Source organism: Fukomys damarensis, unplaced genomic scaffold (assembly GCF_012274545.1).
Source record: "Fukomys damarensis isolate Sample0158 unplaced genomic scaffold, DMR_v1.0_HiC HiC_scaffold_5, whole genome shotgun sequence".
Taxonomy (NCBI): Eukaryota; Metazoa; Chordata; class Mammalia; order Rodentia; family Bathyergidae; genus Fukomys; species Fukomys damarensis.
The window spans coordinates 17,032,780-17,052,316 of NW_022900917.1; the positions used below are offsets into that span (position 1 = coordinate 17,032,780).

Below are 19,537 nucleotides of genomic sequence, written 5' to 3' on the forward strand. Positions count from 1 at the left end.
GGGGGGGGGGAGTTATGGGGGTGCAGGGGTGCCCGCTTGGCTACCTTCCTGGCACTGGAGTGATGGTGGCTCCGGGCAGAAGAAGGTGTGGCTCTCCTTCCTGCAGTGGATCCAGGCCCAGGCTACCTTCCTGGTGCTGGAGCGATGGTGGATCCGGGCGGGAGAAGCTCAGATTTTTTTTAAAAGGAGATAATTAAGCATATGGAATGGAGTAACAGTGATTGCACATGCCAAAACTGTATGTGTGGCTAAAACCGAGGGTGCACTTAGAAGGCAATGTGTAGTTGTACTCATACATACTATTAGATAAGAAGAGAGAGGAAAAGCCAATGAGTGAAGAGTCTAAATGAAGATGAAAAACTGAATAAAACAATATGATAAAAATCTAGGCCTAAAAAAGGGTATCAACTTTAGAAAAAAGTTACATCATGAAGGGCTGAGAGACTGGAATAGAGATAGCTACATTGTAGCATTTTATTTCCTTGGGCAAAAACATATATTTTTGTACATATAAATTATGTTATGTCATAACTTTACATATATATAATTCATATACTATACAGTTCCCTCATTTAAAGGGAACTCGTCCTTCGTTTTTAACATATTCACAAAATTGTGCAATTAGCATAACCCTCAGCCCCTTCCACACACCACTAATGTGCTTCCTAGATGCACTTCTTCAAGATATTTCATATAAATAAAACTATGTAATATTTGACCTTTTGTAATTAGATTCTTCTGCTTAGCACAGACTTTTCAAGGTTCATTTTATAGCATTATCAGTGCTTCATTCTTTTTATGGTGGTGTTTTAGTGAAGGACCACACCACATTTTTTGTTCACTTATCAGTTAAGATATTTGTATTACTTCCACTTTGGGCTATTATGAATTTGCATATAAGTTTTTGTGTGGACATGTGTTTCCATTTCTCTTTGATATATCCCTAGGAATAAAAACTGCTGAATCAAATGGAAATTCCATAATTAACTTTTTTGAGGAATTGCCAAACCAGGTTCCAAAATGGTTGTACCACTTTATATTCACACTAGCAAGGTGTGGGGGTTCTAATTTAGCTACCTCCTTATACTTGTTAGTATCTGACTTTTTAGGATCATTGTTTTACTTGGTGTGCAGCGGTTTTGATTTGCATTTGCCTAGTAATAAGTGATATAGAGCTTCTTTTCATGTGCTTATTGGCCATTTGTGTATCTGTGTGTGTGTGTGTGTGTGTGTGAGTTGTGTTTCTAGTATGTAGTATTCTGCATATCAATCCCTACTCCTGTATGTGACTTGCAAATATTTTCTCCCACTACCCAAACTGCCTTCTTGCTCTGTCGGTCATGTCCTTTTCTTTTTTCTTTTCTTGCATGTGCCTTCCCTGTCATATCCAAGAAATTGTTGCCAAATCCTGCCACCAACTTTTAAACACCCAGACCTTGGCATTTGAATGAATGATTGAGTGAATGATTTAAAGAATTTTGAAGTCAGTTGTTTCTATTCAACAATTTACTTTTACAATTATGGAAGATTTTCGTAATTATCCATCCAATGCCAATTTTCTTTTGTGTCTTTATTTTCCTGATTATTGCCAAATGCATTAGACTGTAAATAGAAAGCATGGAAATAGCATATTCTATTGTGATACAGTTGTTCCCCATGAGGAATAGTGATCAAAATTATTGCCAAGTACCTTTATTAAGAAAAGACAATTCTTAGCTGATTAAAGAGCATGGATATCATATATCAACTGTAAAATTATTTAACTTTCCTGATTCATTTTTAAAATGCTGAATTTCACTTCAGTTTGTGTAATAGAGCTTTAAAACTTCAAAGACTTTATGCATTCTCAAAAGAATTTCTCATGCTTATGATATTCATTTGAAATTAAAATGGCTCTTTGCTATGTGAAGCTAGCTAAAAGTTATGTACTCTAGAATAAAAGGGGAACAGCCCTTGTATTATTGCTAATTTATACTGACACAAGATACAGCTTTGTACTTAGATGGAAGCAAATGTACTTCTTTTGAAGTCATCGAGTAATTCATGGGCTATCTATGCAAAACATCTTGAGCAGCATATAAGAACTTATTTTTTTAAGCTTTGTGGTCCATGTTTAAGCCACCATATATTTTTTTCAAGCTAGTTTTTACTAAACCTCTAAACTGTGCAGTACATGATGTAGAAGACTCAATAGAAATATAACACTTGGTTCTCCCCCCTCAGAGACTCTGGCTTCTATGTTACAATGTCAAATGTGAAATAAGGGCTACTTAGCAAGGAGCCTTAAGAAAGCAACGGTGGGTTGTGTGATTCTGAGAAGGCCTCGGGGAGGTGCAGCTGTCTGCCAGGATGGTGAGGCCTGAGTAGAGTGGGCTGAGGCAGGGAGCTGCACATCTAGGAAAGCAGTGCCCCATCTGACCGAGGGTGGAGTGTGCCAGATACCTGAGGCAGAAGAAGCTCATCCTTGTGCCTTGAACATTTGGTGGACAGGGGAAGACGGACCGCAGGAGCTAGCATAGTGTTTCATATGTGATAGTTGGTTGCAGAGAGTTGTGGCTTCTCGACAAGGGGAGCTGTAAGAAAATATAGTGGAGGGCCTACCACTTTGGAGGTAACGGGGGTTTGGAAAACACTGAATCGATGTCCTCTTTTTACTGGGGCCAGGGAAGTAAAAAAACTTGTTCAAGTTCACCCAGTTAGAAAACTGTAGATTTATATCTCAGATTATCCTTTAACTCTAAGTCCACGATCTTTCTCTCATACCACAGTCCTTCAGAAAAAATTAAGAGAGAAGAAAATGGACAGAAAGGATACATAAGAAGCATGTTGATTGGGAAGGGATCAGAAACTTGTGACTATTTTGTGTGTATGTGTATGTGTTTGTGAGTGTTTGTGTTTATGGTACTAAGGGTTGAACCCAGGGAGTGCAGGGCTCCACTCCCAGACTTTTTTATTTTTTTAATTTTGAGAGAGGGTCTTGCTAAGGCCTCAAACGTGTCTTCCTGCTTCCTACCAAGTAATTGGGATTACAAGCATGTGCCACTGTGCCCAGCAGATTATCTTCTTTATTTTAGTGAATGAGGCAGAAAAATAAATACCTAGAGAATTCCATAAAGGACCAAGTTATTTTTCAATAAAGATCTTACAAGTACTATTTACAGCACTATTTAAAGAAAATGTCTTTTTAACAGATTCACCTTTTTGGAGCTTTGCTGGCCATTTTAGGAAACCTGATAATCAGCATTTCCTTAAATATTCAGGTAAGAAAAAAAAACTTTATTTTTCTAGCTCTGTAATTTTATCCAAGGATATGTTTTTCTCCATTAGAAAAAAGATATATTTTATGACCATTTGGATACAGAGACAAATATAATCCAGGCTAGATTACATTTATTTTTTATTTCAAAACAAATTAATTTTTTTCTTTTTGGACTCTTGCAGTATTGTGGATTCTAGGCAAGGAGCCTACTATATCTAATGAATTAACCACCTGACTTGATTTTCAGCTTTTGTGATTCCTTTTATAGGGTTACACCCAGATGGGACACAAAAAAATGTTAAAGCATTTTATAGAGGTGCAGTATTTTTTCTTTTTGTTAAATTTGTTATATTAAATATATCTGTGTAGACTAAAGATCTTGAAAAAAGAATATAAAATATAAAATACTAACTTTAACTGAAATGAAATAGAAAACTGGAAGATGGCTGATTTGCTAAACTAAAAGCTGAACAAAATACTAATTTTAAACCCAACTTTGAAATTAAAAAAAAAATGTTTTTAATTATCTAATGAATGCATTTGAAACAAAATCGAACAATGCAGTTTCTGAAACTACAAAATAAAAATTAACTTGAGCATCAAAATACCTTCCAGAATGTTACATACTTTTATACAAAACCTTGCTAGAAAATTACCTATTATAATTTTCAATAACTACTAAGAAATACAGAAATCAATCAATAATCTTATTGTGTTAGTCAAATTTTTGTCTCTGTGACAAAATATCTGAGAAAATCAACTAAAAAATGGTTTATATGGTCTCATGGTTGCAGAGGTTTAAGTCCATGATTGCTTGGCCCTGTCACTCTGTGCCCGTGGTGGCCCGGTACATCATGGTGGGATTGCATTGAGGAGAAAGCCTGCTCGCCTCACAGTGGCCAGGAAGTAGAAAGAGAGAAAGGGGCAAAGTCCCAACGTCCCCTTTGACAGCACAGCCCCAGGGACCTCACTTCCCCCAAGTAAGCCCTGCCCTTTAAAGGCTCTGCCACCTTCCAGTGGCACCGAAGGCTGACAACCGAGCCTGCAACACACTAGCCTTTGGGGGTATTTCAGACCCAAACTATACCATTTATAAAAAATATTCCAGAATGCAAAAGGAAAAAGTGACATTCCCCTCATTGTTCAGAAGTAACACTATTAACTATGTATTTTTTCCAAATCAGTAACTAAGTATGAGCGACACACATATGATTGGGTGGATGTTACAAAATGCATATAACCATCCTGTAGGTAGGACATAAAGAGGGTGTTTTGCTATTATGAATAATAACAAGATGACTGTCTTTCTGTATATATTATACCTTAAATATGTGTGTAAATATTCTGTAGGCCAAAGGATGTATTCATTTTAAGTGTCACAGGACCAGAGAAACTGATCTACATGGCTTTATCATATTCATGTTACACTTACACAGCAGTTTGGCCATGACTCTTCTGAATGTTCTCAGTGCATATATCATTAATTATTTGATAAGGGCAAGAAAACATATCTGATAAGTGAAAGTGGTATTATATTTCATTGTTTCCTTTGTTTGCATTTCTCTGATTACTCGTGGGGTTAAGAGTCTTTTCTCAGTTGTAATTGTACTTTTATAAATTACTATGTCATAGCCTATGCATGGTATCTCTTGGATTCTCTGTCCTATCTCTTTATAGGAATTCTCTTCATATTTATATTAACACTTTGTCATTATATGTGTTGCAAATGTTTTTCCTCATTCAACTCTATTGTCTGTGCCTTTGTTTTGTTCATATCTTTTATGTACAGAAGATTTTTTCAGTACAGTAAAATATTTGCTTTTCTGGCTTATGAATTTTGTATCACATTCGAAAGGTGCTCCCGGGCCAGAGATTTAGCTCAGTAGTGCTCCCACCTGCCTCACAAGTGCAGGGTCCTGAGTTCAAATCCCAGTACCAAAAAAGAAAGAAAGGTGTGCCTTATGCCAAATTTTTTTTAATGCTCCATGTTTTCTTCTAATACTGTTAAATTTTCTTTTTAAAAGTTTTGAGTAGGGCTGGGGATTGAGCTCAGCAGCACTGTGCCTGCTTCACAAGCACAAGGTCCTGAGTTCAATCCCCAGTACCAAAAAAAAAGCTTTACATAATCTAGAATTGCACAAAATTCTTATAAAGAAGTATTCTTAGAGAAAATGTCTTTATCTAATTATCAGTTTTTTAGGAATTTATATGTTTGTTTTGTTTTTGCAGTGTTTGGAATTGAACCCAGGTTTTTGTGCGTGCTAGACAAGCACTCTAACACTGAGCTACATCCCTAGCCCATGATATGTATTTTTTAAAAATAAAGAAATATTCAAGTCAGATTTTAAAAATCAAACTGCCTCAGCCACCCTAATTCCCTGTTACCAAACTATTCTTTATTCTGCTATGTTAATTGTGGTAGTTACAAAATCCCTTTCAAAATGTTTTTTAAGAATTTACTGTCCTTATTTTATTAATATAATTTTAATACCTGGACTTATTTGACATTGCCAAAGAATGGCATAGCATTCTAAAAAGTTCCTTAACTTTTTAACACGCACCTCCTCCTTTTGTTTGTTTGTTTGGTTTGGTTTTTATGTTTTGACACAGGGTCTCATTATGTAGTTCAGGCTGATCTTGACCTTACTGTGAAGCCCAGGCTGGCCTCAAACTCATAGTATCCTCCTGCCTCAGCCTCCTGAGTGCTCAGATGACACGTGTACACCACCTGTTTGGCACACCTTCTCTTTAATTAGTAATAATAGAACCTTGTTTACAGAATTATTATGAGAATAAAGCAATGTGCATATACCAAAAGGCCCTTCAAACTGTAAAATGCTGTATAAATATGTATGCTTCTGCTGTTAACGTGTTTGGGATAAATAGGAACTCATAATAACTTCTCTATAATAATCTGCAGATAATCTTAAAAGCCATGATGCAAATTTATGAAACGCAAACTTTCAAAGCAAGTTTGAACTGGGTAGACGTGTTTTCTTACTCACAATCCGATTTATTTCCAGAAATATTCCCATGTTCAGCTGGCGCACCAAGAGCACCCGAGACCGTACTTCAAGAGCGTGCTTTGGTGGGTGGGAGTTCTGCTGATGGTGGTGGGAGAAACCGGGAACTTCGCAGCCTACGGCTTCGCACCCATTACCGTCATCGCGCCGTTGGGCTGTGTGTCTGTTGCAGGTGGGCCGTTTTCCTGTTTTGACAAAGGGAAATGTTATGAGATCAGAATGATTGGCAAACAACGTACAACACAGAAAAGACAATCTGTCTCCTGTTTTCTTAGCAAGTTCACCTAGACTTGTGCTTCTGATTTCAGTTCTCCCATCCTTTTTCCGCATTCACCACGAAGAAACCTGCATTTCATAGCTTCTCTGCTAACATTGAAAAGCCTGAATCTTAACAAGTTAACACTAACTGAAAATGTTACACTTGTGTTTTTAATCACTGATGGATTATCTAAAAGCATTTCTAATGCAGTTATATTTCATTTATATGTTAAACTGACACTAAATATAGTTAGTCTTTGGTGTCAGATCGTGACTCTATAGTTCAGCACCTCTTTGACATTAAAAATTAAATATTGGTTATTCTACATTACCATAAGAATGTGCAATTTTACAGTAATGTTACAATTATGCACTTTCAAAATCTGTATGGTTTACTAAATACATTTAGAAAAGAGTAAAATGAGATGTTGCTAAAGACTTTTAAAAAAAGCAAAAATCACTACTAAAAAGGAGAACAGATCCCTAAGCCTTGTTAAAAATCAATAAATTTTTTTTGTTTTACTAAAGAGCATCTAAAGAGTATCTGCTGCTATGGAAACAGCATGTTTCTAAATTTCTTTGACTTTAGAACCTTCATTGAAATAGTGTAAACAACTAGATCAAGCATACCATGTGTTCATATAGCTCAGTTTTCATATGTCTCCTAAAGTGATGTACTATTCTTAAAGAAAGCATAGCTTGAATTGAAATAATATATATTAAAAGAGAATTTCATCATTTTGGAAGTAGTTTCCCATCCTTAATCTTTTAAAATGTCTTAAAATACTTTCATAATGTACAAAAGTAGAATATTTGCCAAAACACTTACTTTGCTTTCTAGAAATTTAGTTAAAATCCCTGTACTGATCCTACCCTGAAGAGGCAAAAATTTATGTAATAATTTGCCATTTTTAACATCCCAGTAAAACAACCAAATTGTGTATATCTTACCTCCTGTTTATTGCATACAACACCTTCATGGGCCTTCTAGGCTTTTTTGATTCTCCAAATATAAGAAATAACAGATAAAAGATCTTGTCAGATTGTCAACCTGGAACTTTTCTAATTGTTCTGAAAATGTTATATTATTCTTCTGATTGATTGCATTTAGTGCAGGACTTTTAGTTTTGTTTCTTAGCCTGTTTAATGCTCGGTCTCCATGAAACAGCTAAAGAAAAGTGTCCAGGCGTATATACCTGGGGAAGGTGGGGTGCACCATGTTGTACTGAAATTCATTTCAGGCCTGTCTCCTAGAAACCCCCTTTGGTGGTATGGGGTGGTAGGGGCGGGGAGGGCTGAGAATTCAGAAGCTGGCAGGACTGAGCATCAGCCCCCCGTGACACTGTCTGTGAATTTGCTCTCCTGCCATGGCTTCCTGAAGGTCTCATTAATAAGCGGAAGCTTAAGTTTTCTAACCTTTCCCTCAGAGTGTCTTGTTTTTCCAGTCTTCTGTGGGGCCAGTTCTCCACCCCACACTTTGAACCCCTGCCTCGACAGATGGGCTTTTTTGAAGGCTGCAGGTCATTTTGTTTGAGTGCTCTTAACCCCAATTAATATTTCAACTGTAGAATTTAGCCACCTCCTTCTCAAAACACTTAAAATGATCCGAAGAAATTAGCTTTTAATCTTCCAACACAAATTGTGTCCTTTACAGTCTTTGAGGACAGTAATGGCACTCCCAAAGCACCCCAGAGTGGAGCAAGCAGTTCTAACCAAGGGTCATGATGGTAAGGGCCTGCTGGAGATGGAGGATTCCCAAGGACAAACCCCGCTACCGCGATGCCTTTCTAAAGATTCCCAAAGCTTTTGGTAACTTTTAAGTATTTTCAAAACAAATGTCTCTGTCTCTGCCTACAGGTAGGCAGAAAGAACAGCGCCCATACTTTTCTACCCTCCTCCCCCATCATTCCTTGGGAATTATAAAAAAAAAATCAAACTCCCTTTGAATTAAAATAAAATATAATATCTGCTGCAATTTTGTATGGGAAATTGCATATTTGTTTCTGATCTTTCCATTTATGTCTTTTGCTTTTCAAATTTAAAAAAAGACACTTAAAATCCAGAATACTTTTTAAAGTTTTAGATCTTAAGTCCAAGTGAAAGATACTTTTCTCTACCTTTCTCTCTGTCTCTTTAGGTAGTCTAATCACCCCAAAACACTGTGCTCCTTTTTCCTTTCTAGGACTAAGGAAAGTGTAGAATAAACACAAGCATTAGTTTTATCTCACGTAACAATTGCTAATATGTCAGATCTGCTACTTGGTCTTGTATAATCAAATTCCTTCTTTTGTACATATCAACTGAACAAAAGTGTGTGTGTGTGTGTGTGTGTGTGTGTGTGTTATACACATATGTACATAATGCATAAGTAAAATACAAATATCTTGGATACTCATCTCAGGACTGGTACAGAAGAAGCACTATAGTAAGGATTATGGGCATTTCAGCTTGCTTTCTCCTCCTGACTTCCTTTCTAAGCCATCACTTTTTCTATCCTTCCTTGCCCTGTGTGTTCTTGTTATTCACTGACATGCCCTCTCAAGCAGCATATCTTTTAACATTGGTTTTACAAGCCAATTCATAGGTACTCTGAGAAGCAAAGAATTCCACATTGCTGAGGGTTCTGTGGTTTGGAGTTTTGGAATGCTCCATAGCTTTCAGTAGTGTGGGCTTCTTAGCGTCTGGGGAGAGATCCATCCACTGTGAATCTTTCCAGGCAACTGCAGTAAAACCAGTCTCCAAACCTACCAACCATCGGTGCTTTTATATGGACCATCTCAAGAAACAGCAGTCTTTGCAGTCCTCACGAGCAGTCACATCCTGCCAGAGACTCAGCCTGAGTAAGCCAAGCATTGGAGACGATGCAATGGGAAGGATCTGAGTGCACAGGCAGCTCTGAGTGCCCAGGCCTGGCTCCAGATGTTTGAAAGAGTGTTGGAGCCTTTTTATCCTAATATCATCACTTTACTCTTCTCCCCACAGATCTTTCTTAATGGTCCTGGAGCTTACATGAACTGACGTGGCCAGTTGTACCAGCAGTGTGGTTGATTCTAGATGTTGATTTGTGTTTCCATTAATTAGGAAAGCTTGCTTGTTTCCAGTTTCGCTTAGAGCCCGCGCTGGCTGTCAGCCCAGTAAGTCAGGCAGTAGAATGGTCAACAGCAGATGCTCGCTCCAGGACACGTGGCCAGGGATCGGATCTCAGTTCTGCCCTGGCAAGCTCAGTGACCTCCTGCAGGTTATCTAAACCCACTTAAGCCTAAGATTGCCAATCTGTAAAGCGGGAATAAACCAGTTCCCACTTCAGAGGTTGCGGTGAAGAACTGAGTAAACACAACCACCTAAGGGCTAGATTTGACATATGACGACACAGGCTATGGTCGCTGTGATTTATGGTCATTATCACTATTACCCAAAAATGGAATACATTACAACAGAGTTTACTCCCATACCCCAAAGATGGCCAATGGTTAAATTCTCTAAAATGGGCGAACCATTTTCCTTATCTGTGCAGTGGTTAATTTACAGGAACAGAAATGTAGGATCATCTCAGCTCATTTGCTCAGCCATTAAACAGCAATTACCCCTAAATCCCTCCACATTTTCCTACTGAATCACACTGAGGAAAATATCAGAATTTCCAAGTAACAAACCAAGATGACCCCATTTTAAGAAACAGGATCAGTAGTTTGCAGGAGGCAAAGCATAGCGAGCTAGATGTGTGCAAAAGGCCATCGTGATCTGGCTGCACAGCACTTCTGTGTGCTTGAAGATTCGCTGCAGAAGCTAACTGCAGAATTTCTTCAGAGCCAACTGTGATTTGAGAATGTTTTTTGAAGAAACTGTCTATGTAAGTTAGATATTCTGTGACATTTGTGATAAAATTTGAAACTGCCCATCCTTCTGGTCTAGATAAGCCCTCTCCCTGAGAAGGCCTTTCCTGGCCTCCACAGAGATTAAACAGCCTGATATCTCAGCTCTCTTCAAACCCAACACAGGCCCTCACACCTGTGTGGTGTCATTTTGTGAATTCGAAAAGATGGCCCTTCCTTGTAACTCATGCTTTGTTTCTGTCCATCTTTAAATTACTGTAATACATTGATTTTAGTTTTACAGGAAACTGGTGCCATCTGTCAGAAAACTGTCCTGAAAAACATAACAATCGATGAGGTCTGGGGGGCAAGTGGAGCCCTCTGGCGCCACACGCAGCACACCACAGTGGCCCTGACAGGTCCTCCCGCTCAGCAACACCCGTCCTGCTCACGATGACCTTTTAACATCCATCCTCAAGGTTCACTGAGACCCAGGGGGCTGTGTGTGTCTCCTCGCTTGACATCTCTGTCCTGCAGGGAGCGGCACAGGGAAACCACAGAGCACAGCCTATCTAATTGGGCCGAAGTTTGAATTTTAATAGGATGTTCTGTTATGGAATATTGGAAGAGAAAAATGCTCGCTTAAAGATTGCAATTCTGGATGAAGCACGCTGATTAAACAGTTCACTGCAAGGCACTCTTGAATATTCACTCAGAGTTTCTAAGCCTGTCCCTGGGGCGTTGGGCTCTATTGTGTATGAATCTACAAAGTGTGGCCTAACATTTAATGTTTTTTGTGTATCCCAGTGGCTGCGATCAAACATGCATAAACACTTAGAGACAATTAAGAACAATGACGTTATCAACAACCCAAAGAACTGAAGCTGTGTGGATTAAAGAAGACACGCAGTATAATATGAACTTGCCTCGGTGGCAAGGAAGTGGAAATAGAGGGAGATTGCTGCAGGAGTTGGGAAGGAGACAGGAAGCGTCAATGCCATCTTTTGGTTCTGTGCCTCTGAGTGCAAGGATTGAAAGTGTTCAGGGGGAAAGCATTCAGAGAGTATATATCGTCCTTTTCCAAGTTAAATGCTGGTAATATTTTAGATAAAATAGTCGAAAGTAAGAAACTAATCTTTAATGATCATCCACTATGCCAGATGCTACGTAAGACACATAAATTTGTTTTATTTCATCCTGACTGAGCCGAATAGGAGTAATAAGTAGGTTGAATTTAGGATTAATTATATGAAATTAAGCACATAGAATTTTATGCAAAGAGAGAAAACTAATAGCAGCAAGGTCTCCTTGGCCCTAGAATAAGTTCGAAGAAGTGATCACCCTGTTATTGAGCTACTTTGGATTAAAGTTGGAGCACTAAAATAAAAAGAAAGGGATGATGAGGCTTACAATTAAGTCTTCTTCATCTCTAATTCTCTCTACTATTGCAGCTGTGATTCAAATTGAAATTCGTGATATGGAATATATGTTGTTTCATGTATTTCTGTTGTGTGGTTACAAAGCCCTGAGATGCCATGTGTCTGCAATCCATTAGACAATGGTCATAGCGTAGCAAGAAAGCCTTAGTGAGGCCTTGCAGAATTCCAGAGAAGTCATGTCAAGCAGAAACTTTGGTCTCCAAGGTTTTTATTAGAAACAAATGAAAGGAAACACAAGCAGACCAGTGAGTAAGTGACCTGCAGCATTAAACAAAAATAAGTGCCACACGTCCTCTGTCCTTTGCAGCAGTGAGCAGAGTGGCAGCCTGGATCAAGTCACTGCAGCCCTGAAACCCACAGAGGCTCAAGACAGTGGCCCTTCCCGTGGACATTGATTTGAAAGTTTGAAAGGTGCAGAAAATATCCCTTTTCAAAGTGGCTTGCTGAACTGTCTCTTCACATCTGCCCAAAAACCAACTTACATAAACTGTGTGGAATAAACCTCTGACGTTTTAATTTTATGTCTGCTCATACACGCTCAGCAAAAAGCATTCCTGAAGCTGAAAGCTTTATTTGAAACATCTTTTCCACCCATCTTTATTTTTTGAAAATGCCACAAAGTATTCCTAGAGAAATTGCTAATGATGAAGTAATGCACTATTAAATTTATTATACAGAATTAATCTTGTCGGTGGTAGTATTTTTAAATTTTTGGAGTCTTTTCAAGTTTAATCATCATTGCATGCCAAGAAAAATGTAGAAAAGAGAGGATTATTGTCCTTAATCCAGGTAAATTTTCTCCCCTGGAATTATGCAAATTGCTTCCGAGCATGGTTATGTCTTCATTATCTCCAATAAATGGCAAGAACATTTTTTTTAAATTAACATGAATTTCTCGACACTTCCTGGCAACACTGATGGTTGGACAACTTTTCTCTCTGAATGTAGCCATTTTTCAAGCTGTCATATCTTCAAAGCCTCAAATCCTTAACTGCATAGGGTACGTTGTAATAGACAAAAAACTGAGGAAAAATTTAGAGGGAAAAATCAGTGAGGTTTTTCCCCTCTGAAATTTTCTCCCTAAAATTCTACAGCTAATGAGGAATGATAATTACAGAGCAATACTTCAACATAGTCAGAGCGGACAGAGACTGAGCACGCTCGGTGTGCCCCCATGCTTGAAGCTTGATTATGACTGACATGAAAGTGTTTCTGCGGTAGCAGTACAACAAAGTTGCCATTCTAAGTGGTCAGAAACCCCAAGCCAGATATTTACGTGGGAGGCTCTGTTTATAGCATTGTTATGTAAATATGTTCTTTTTCATGTCATGAGGTTTTAGGGTTTTTAATAAAAGAATGGTTTTTTTTTTCTCTACTATTTTGTCTTCTACATCTTTATATTATAAATGTACACCCTCATTTCTCCTAAGATCATGAAATTTAAACAACAAATCAAATGTCCCAGATGTGAAAATTGAAATTTTCATTTGCAGACTACATCAGAGGTGACACACTGGTGACCTGTAAAGTAGAAGTCGCTGCTGCTGTGTTTTATTTGGGACAAACAATACTTTTAAATAATATAATTTCCTATATTTAAATATCAGACCATGTAATAACGCAAACTCAGTTTTTTGTCGTAAAGAATCAGATCTGGTAGCTCTGGACTTACACTGTAGTTGATGAAGCCAAATCATGACTACCACCTCTCACTGATCTTGTGTAGTTTACCACAGCCACCCTTCCTGTACTCCTGGCAGCCCACCACTCCAGTACCACAGCCCACTCCTCATCCTCACAGCCCCCCCTGTTCATCCTCACCACCTCCCCAATCATTTCCACCAGCCCTCACTGGTTTCTCCGTAGAGAGTTTGCAACCATTTGACAAAAGTCTTTCTCCTCATCATATCAGATGAGAAACATATGCATAATCACATCTTAGTATAATCAATTGATATTTTAATTTGAGGTTAAATTTGTCTTAAAACGTGATAATATACCAACAAACTCAATGAGGAAAAAAAAAAGATTGAAGGCAAAATTGTGTGTGTATGTGTATTTATGTATATGCATATGTTATAACCAATATATTTTTAGTACATAATTGTCCTTAATTAAATGTGTTTGAAGGAAATTGGAGTAAAAACTGAGATGAATTTTTGACAACCACTAAACAACTCTGCTTTGAGAAAAAGTGGTAAAATGTCCAAGAAATTATTCTTGTATTCTGGATCAAAATATGCTTATTTTTGAGAAAAATATTCATTAAAATTTTAGTCAAAATATGAACAATTAAAAAAAGTGATAATAATGGGCTGAAGTCTTTGGATTAGATCCCCAGCCCTGTAGGGGGATGGGGATATTAAAGATTAAAAATTGAAGAAAAGAATAAATACACCATCAACAAAATCATTTAAAAATAATCATGCCATACACATTTAAGTAGACATTGAAAATGTACTTTTGGGCCAGGGATTTAGCTTGGTGGTTCTGCTGCCTGCTTCACAAGTGCAAGGACCCGAGTTTGATCTCTGGTACCAAAAAGAAAAAAAAAAAAGAAAAGAAAGAAAGAAATATGTACTTTTTAAAAAGTCATTAATTTAGGGAGAGTTAAAGAGCCTGCACATGTCAACATTACAGATTTAAAAGGGAGCACCTGTTTATGTATTATTCTAGAGATCAAGATTACCATCTGCCTTAACAGCTAAGAGAAATTTGGTGCCTAACATTCCCTTCTAGTCTTCACCACATTAAGCTAAATAACTCTTCCATAATAACAGCCACTCTTGGACAGAGCCTCCTAACCTGAGCAGTGTCAGATGAATGAAGGACAAGCTTAGGTCGAGTAAAATCAGGAGCACAAGTTGGCCCTGCGTCAGGACACATTCCTACCACTGGGACTCCTGCCCCCCCACGTTGTTCAGCTGAAGCCACCAGAAACTAAGTGGGCCTCTGTTTGATCCATTTTCACCTAGAAATCGGAGTCGGAATGCCTGTGTGGGTTCTGCCAACCCTGATCAGAATGAATCTCCAGTCTGATTGCTCACCCAAGAGACACCAGTGGCTGAAAGAGCACGTGACTCACCAATAGAAGCCAGTGCGATGCAATTGTTGCTAAGATTCTTCCCACCCAGAAAGCACTAGAGCTTTGCGGCTCTGATAACCTGCCTCACAGAAATGCTACCGTCCACCAAAGAAAATGCCAAAATATTTTATGTCCTTTCCCTTTATGGATAGTATTCCTGCTTTCGTTTGTTTCTTCCTCATGACTGCCATGGATCCACTGTTTTCATTTGGGGATTTTTTTCCAATTTAATTTTATTTTTTAATTCAATCTTTAAAAAATCTTAATTGACAAAAATTAAATATACCTATAAAATACAATATAATGTGGGAGGTTTGGGGGCTTTTTCTGGGGGCGGGTACCGGGGATCGAATTTGGGACCTCTGTGCTTCTGAGGCAGGCAGCGTAACCACAGAGCTAAATCCCCGGACCTATAATGTTTGGATTGATTTATACATTGTAAAAAGTTCAAAGCAATTAACATTATCTGCCACTATACCTACTTATGTTTTTGTGTTAAGAACTTTTAAAATTTACTTTTTTGTCCTTTTTTAAATACTTGAAACATTTTATCGACTACGGTCACCACCGTGTGCGATATGCTTGTAGATCACTGAAATATATTCTTCCTGTGTAGCAGAAATTTTATACCAATTTCACCATTTTTAAAAAATGCTTATGGTCGTGGAGGTCCAATACCGGCCCTGGAGTCACTGTGTGATGCTATGTGATGAACTTAACCCCCTCAGCCTCACCTTTCTCACCGATAAAATGAGTGAACAACATGTCTCCTTTGACTCTTGGAAGGGTAGGAGTTAACCAGTCCATGCCAAACTCTCAGCAGAATATTTAGCTACCATTATTATGTATACGTGTTTGCCTCAGAATCATTGTGTAAACACAGTTTTCTGTCTTTTTAAATATTGTGACATAAATATTTTTAATATCACGACATCATTTTGCCTCCTAATTTTCATCAACTATATCATACTCCTTCATCATTGCTGAACTTTTCAGTTGTTCTAGTTTTCCACTAGGAAACGTGATTTTGCAGTGATAGGCTTTAGACTACTCTCTGTTCTCAGAAATACTTCCTTAGGACAGATTCCCAGGGGCAGAACTACTAGGACAAAGAATTTGAATGGCTTGATTCCCTGGAGAGGCCTTGGGAAATCACTCCTTATAGCCTTAGATCCGCTCACAGTGACACTAATGACAAGAGGGGTCTGAGTCTTGCTACTTCATTGTCAGTGAGCAGCCTTAAACTTGTGGGTGGAGAAGAGCACCTGGCTTTATCTTGCTTTTCTATTCTTACTGGTGGAGTTGGGCTTTTTCCTGTGTCTGCTTACTCTCACTTGTAAATCAAAATCACTTGCATTCTTGATCTTTCATTCGTTCATCAACAGGGAGTGGGTCTCTTCCCCAGCAGTGGGGACACTTGACTCCCCACTTGGTAAGGAGAGGGCAGCGCCTTCCAGTGCCCCTGTGCCACAAACCCTGGTCAGCTGGGGAGCAGAGGACCTGCCCCTGCCTTTCCCTCAGAGCAACTTGAGAAAACACAAAGGCACAGCTTGATGTGTGTGCTCTTAATAACTGGATATTTATAACAGATTCCAGCAGAATGGATAATTGGAAAGCTCAGGGCACACTCGTGCTTTCTCTCCCTTGACTAAGAAAGAAAACCCAGAAGGTAATGTGCAAGCTTGTGTGGTACCCACAGCGCCAAATTGAGAGCTCAGCTGTTCTCCCCTCCCTGCCTAGTTCCTTGTCACCCTCTGCAGCTCCGGGGCTCTGGAGTTCTTCTGCACGACCTTGGGCTTTTCACCTGCTGTAGTGTTTCAAGAAACAAGAGAGCAGGGCAATCTTTTGAGCTAATTCCTGTCCTATTCCACTTCACATCATCCTCATGAGTCAGCCTCATCCTTTCCAGCTGAGCATTTCCTTAAGGACAGTGAAATAAGGAGTTAAAGACAGCTCAGCTCGGCTGAGGCCCCTTTCACAAACTTTATATACAGACCCAAGATCAGATGATTCTTAGGGCAGCTGCAGGTAGCATCCTCCGCCATCAATTTTCCATAGCTTGGGGGGGAAAGGTGTCAAGTTTTGTAAACATTTCTCAATTGCCAAGAATAGCAGTCCATTGGCTGTGGGCAGGGAGTTTTGCCTTGAAAAAATTAGCTTGTCTGAATGGACAAGTTATTACCCTCCGGACACTGTCAAATGCCTAGGAGAGCATGCATATCCTCCTGGTTTTCCTTACACAAGTGCAACTCTACTTTTTTTTTCTGGAAAAGTACTTAGTAATTCAGCACCATGACCAGTGAGCACTCTTGTAGTTTATGAAGGCCAGATGGAAAAGCATTCGTGGGCCTCACACCAAAAATGTACCCAAAACTGTGAACGCTGAAATAAATCCTCAGTAATAACAGTAGTTTAATCCCACCTTGTAAATGTTTAATTTGCAGATGTGCTGTTTAATGTGTTTTCAAACTATTGATCTTGAAGTACCCTTTGTAGTTTTGAATGTTAAATATTACTGTAGAAATAAAAGTGTAATCATTTGTTCCCTTCCCCAGTTGGTCACTAGGCAGCAGGCAAGGTAATAGCAACTACTAGAAAAGGTTGAGTTAGATCTCTACAAACTTGTACAGAAGTACTTTAGATTATTTTTTTCTTTCCTCTTTTCAAAAATTTACCACTCAAGAGGGCAGGGGTATGGGCGAAAAATTAGAACCAAGACCTGTCATGTAAAGGTACAAGATCCCAATGATGAATGTAATTGTGCTGTATACCTAAAATGCACCAATAAACTCAATGAGGAAAAAAAATTTGCCACTCTACTTAGATGCCACGTTATTAACTGTTATTCAGGTAGTTTTTGCTCAGCACAGCTCCTACGTTACCTATATTTTACATTTAAATGAGTTATAAATAAATGTATTATAGAATTTTTACTACTTTGCATAAAAAATTTAAATCATATTATCTTATCTAAAAACTTTACAGAAAATCTCTGTCTCTTAAAGCAGAATAAAAAATGTCATTGGATGAGTATGGAAGTACATTAGACTTCTAAATTCTTTCAGTAAGACAGTAACATATTTATGTTGGGTAAAACTATTTTATACCAATTGGTATATGTAGTTTGATCCATGTGGTGTATTTTAAAGTTTTGATTTTGTTTTTGTTGTACAGTCATGTCCTTTTTTGCTTTCAGCCTTAAATTATTACCCATATAACATTTCCCCCTCATCCTTCTGAAAATAAAATTATTCTCAGACCTGTGGCTTTCGCAACAAAAGAAAAGGGAAGTTACGTCTGTTCTCCTTCAAGGGAAGCAGTGGTGTGTGGTGCACTAGAAAGAGCTCTGGGCCAAAAGAGAGGAAATTTGGGTGCTGGCTTCCGCTCTGCTGTGAGGGAATGACTGAGGCAGGCGTGGATCCTCGAGCAAGTACACAAACAGCCTCTTTGCACGCTGCTCTCCCGGGGCCAGTTCAGGAGCTGGAGCAGGTACCTCTGGGTCTCCTGATACTCTACAATTCCTCATCCACAAAAGCAATGTCTCTTCTCTTATCTGGAATCCTTGGCTGTGAGGTAGTCACCTCAAGGGTGGCCGTCAGGAAACACATTCGCTGTGTTTCTGTATACATCTATCTCCTTCCACATGGAAGTGCTTGCTACCTCACTGCACAAGCAGTTAGGGATGGGAGTGTGTCAAGGTTCTTGGTTTTTACGCCTTTTTTAATGCTCTAACATGTGAACTATTTTCCTATTATTTCTAACATGTGAATAGTTTCCCTGAATTATTTTGGTCCCAATCTGGAATCTAGAAAATTTTCATGCATTTTTATACCTATCCCAAACTCAATTCTTCATTTAATAGGCTGTGTACCCACACATTAGTTTATCTACAGGAAATCTCACTTGAATATTTTAGAGCTACACTACCCAGTTAAGCACATGCTCAGTAAACACTTCCCAGGCTGTTTATTCTGTGTGAAACTTCCATTCCTGGAATTATCTACTCAGAAAAGTTTTCAGTGACAAAGATCAACTCAAAAAGCCAGACTGAGAAAAAGATGGGGGGAAATGTGAGCATCTCAGCTTATTTTAAATGAAGATGACTGGTGTCAGTTTGTTACTTTGTTTTAAATAAATTGTGAGAATATCAAACATAGCCATACTCAAAGCTAACGGCAGTATCCATTTAATGAATTATTATACAGACATTACGTCTGTGAGGAATTCTTAAGGACGTGGCAAATTGTTTTTAATATGGTAACTAAGAAAAAAATACTATAGCTTGATCTTCACTAATGAAAAATAAAAGCATTAGCATATTAACTTGTTTTCCCTAGATGATAAAATTATTTCATGAAATTTTTCTTTCCCCTATTTTTACTTTTTTTTTTCTTTTTATTGAGATTATTGGTACAATCTAGGTATACAATACAATTACATTCATCATTGGGTTTCTGTACCTTTACATAATAGGTCTTGATTCTCATTTTTCCCCTTGTCCCTGCCCTCCCTTCACCCCCTCCTCCCCTCCCCATTTACAAACACTTTATTTCCATTTTTTCAGTTTCTCATATTTTTGCCTCTCCCTTATTACCTTTCCCCCACCCTTCCCACTTTCCTTACACCTTTAGCCCTTTACTTCCTATTTCACATTATTAATT

At 38.4% G+C, this 19,537-nt stretch overlaps 1 protein-coding gene across 1 annotated transcript in view; it reads left to right on the forward strand.

Annotated features, from left to right (window-relative positions):
* The window catches only part of Nipal2 (NIPA like domain containing 2), a 64,827-nt gene that overhangs the window by 5,794 nt on the left and 39,496 nt on the right, over nucleotides 1-19,537 (forward strand). The window contains exons 3-4 of the mRNA XM_010619570.2: nucleotides 3,192-3,260; nucleotides 6,283-6,454. Coding sequence (XP_010617872.1) covers nucleotides 3,192-3,260; nucleotides 6,283-6,454 — 241 coding nt within the window. The remainder of the gene's footprint in view (nucleotides 1-3,191; nucleotides 3,261-6,282; nucleotides 6,455-19,537) is intronic.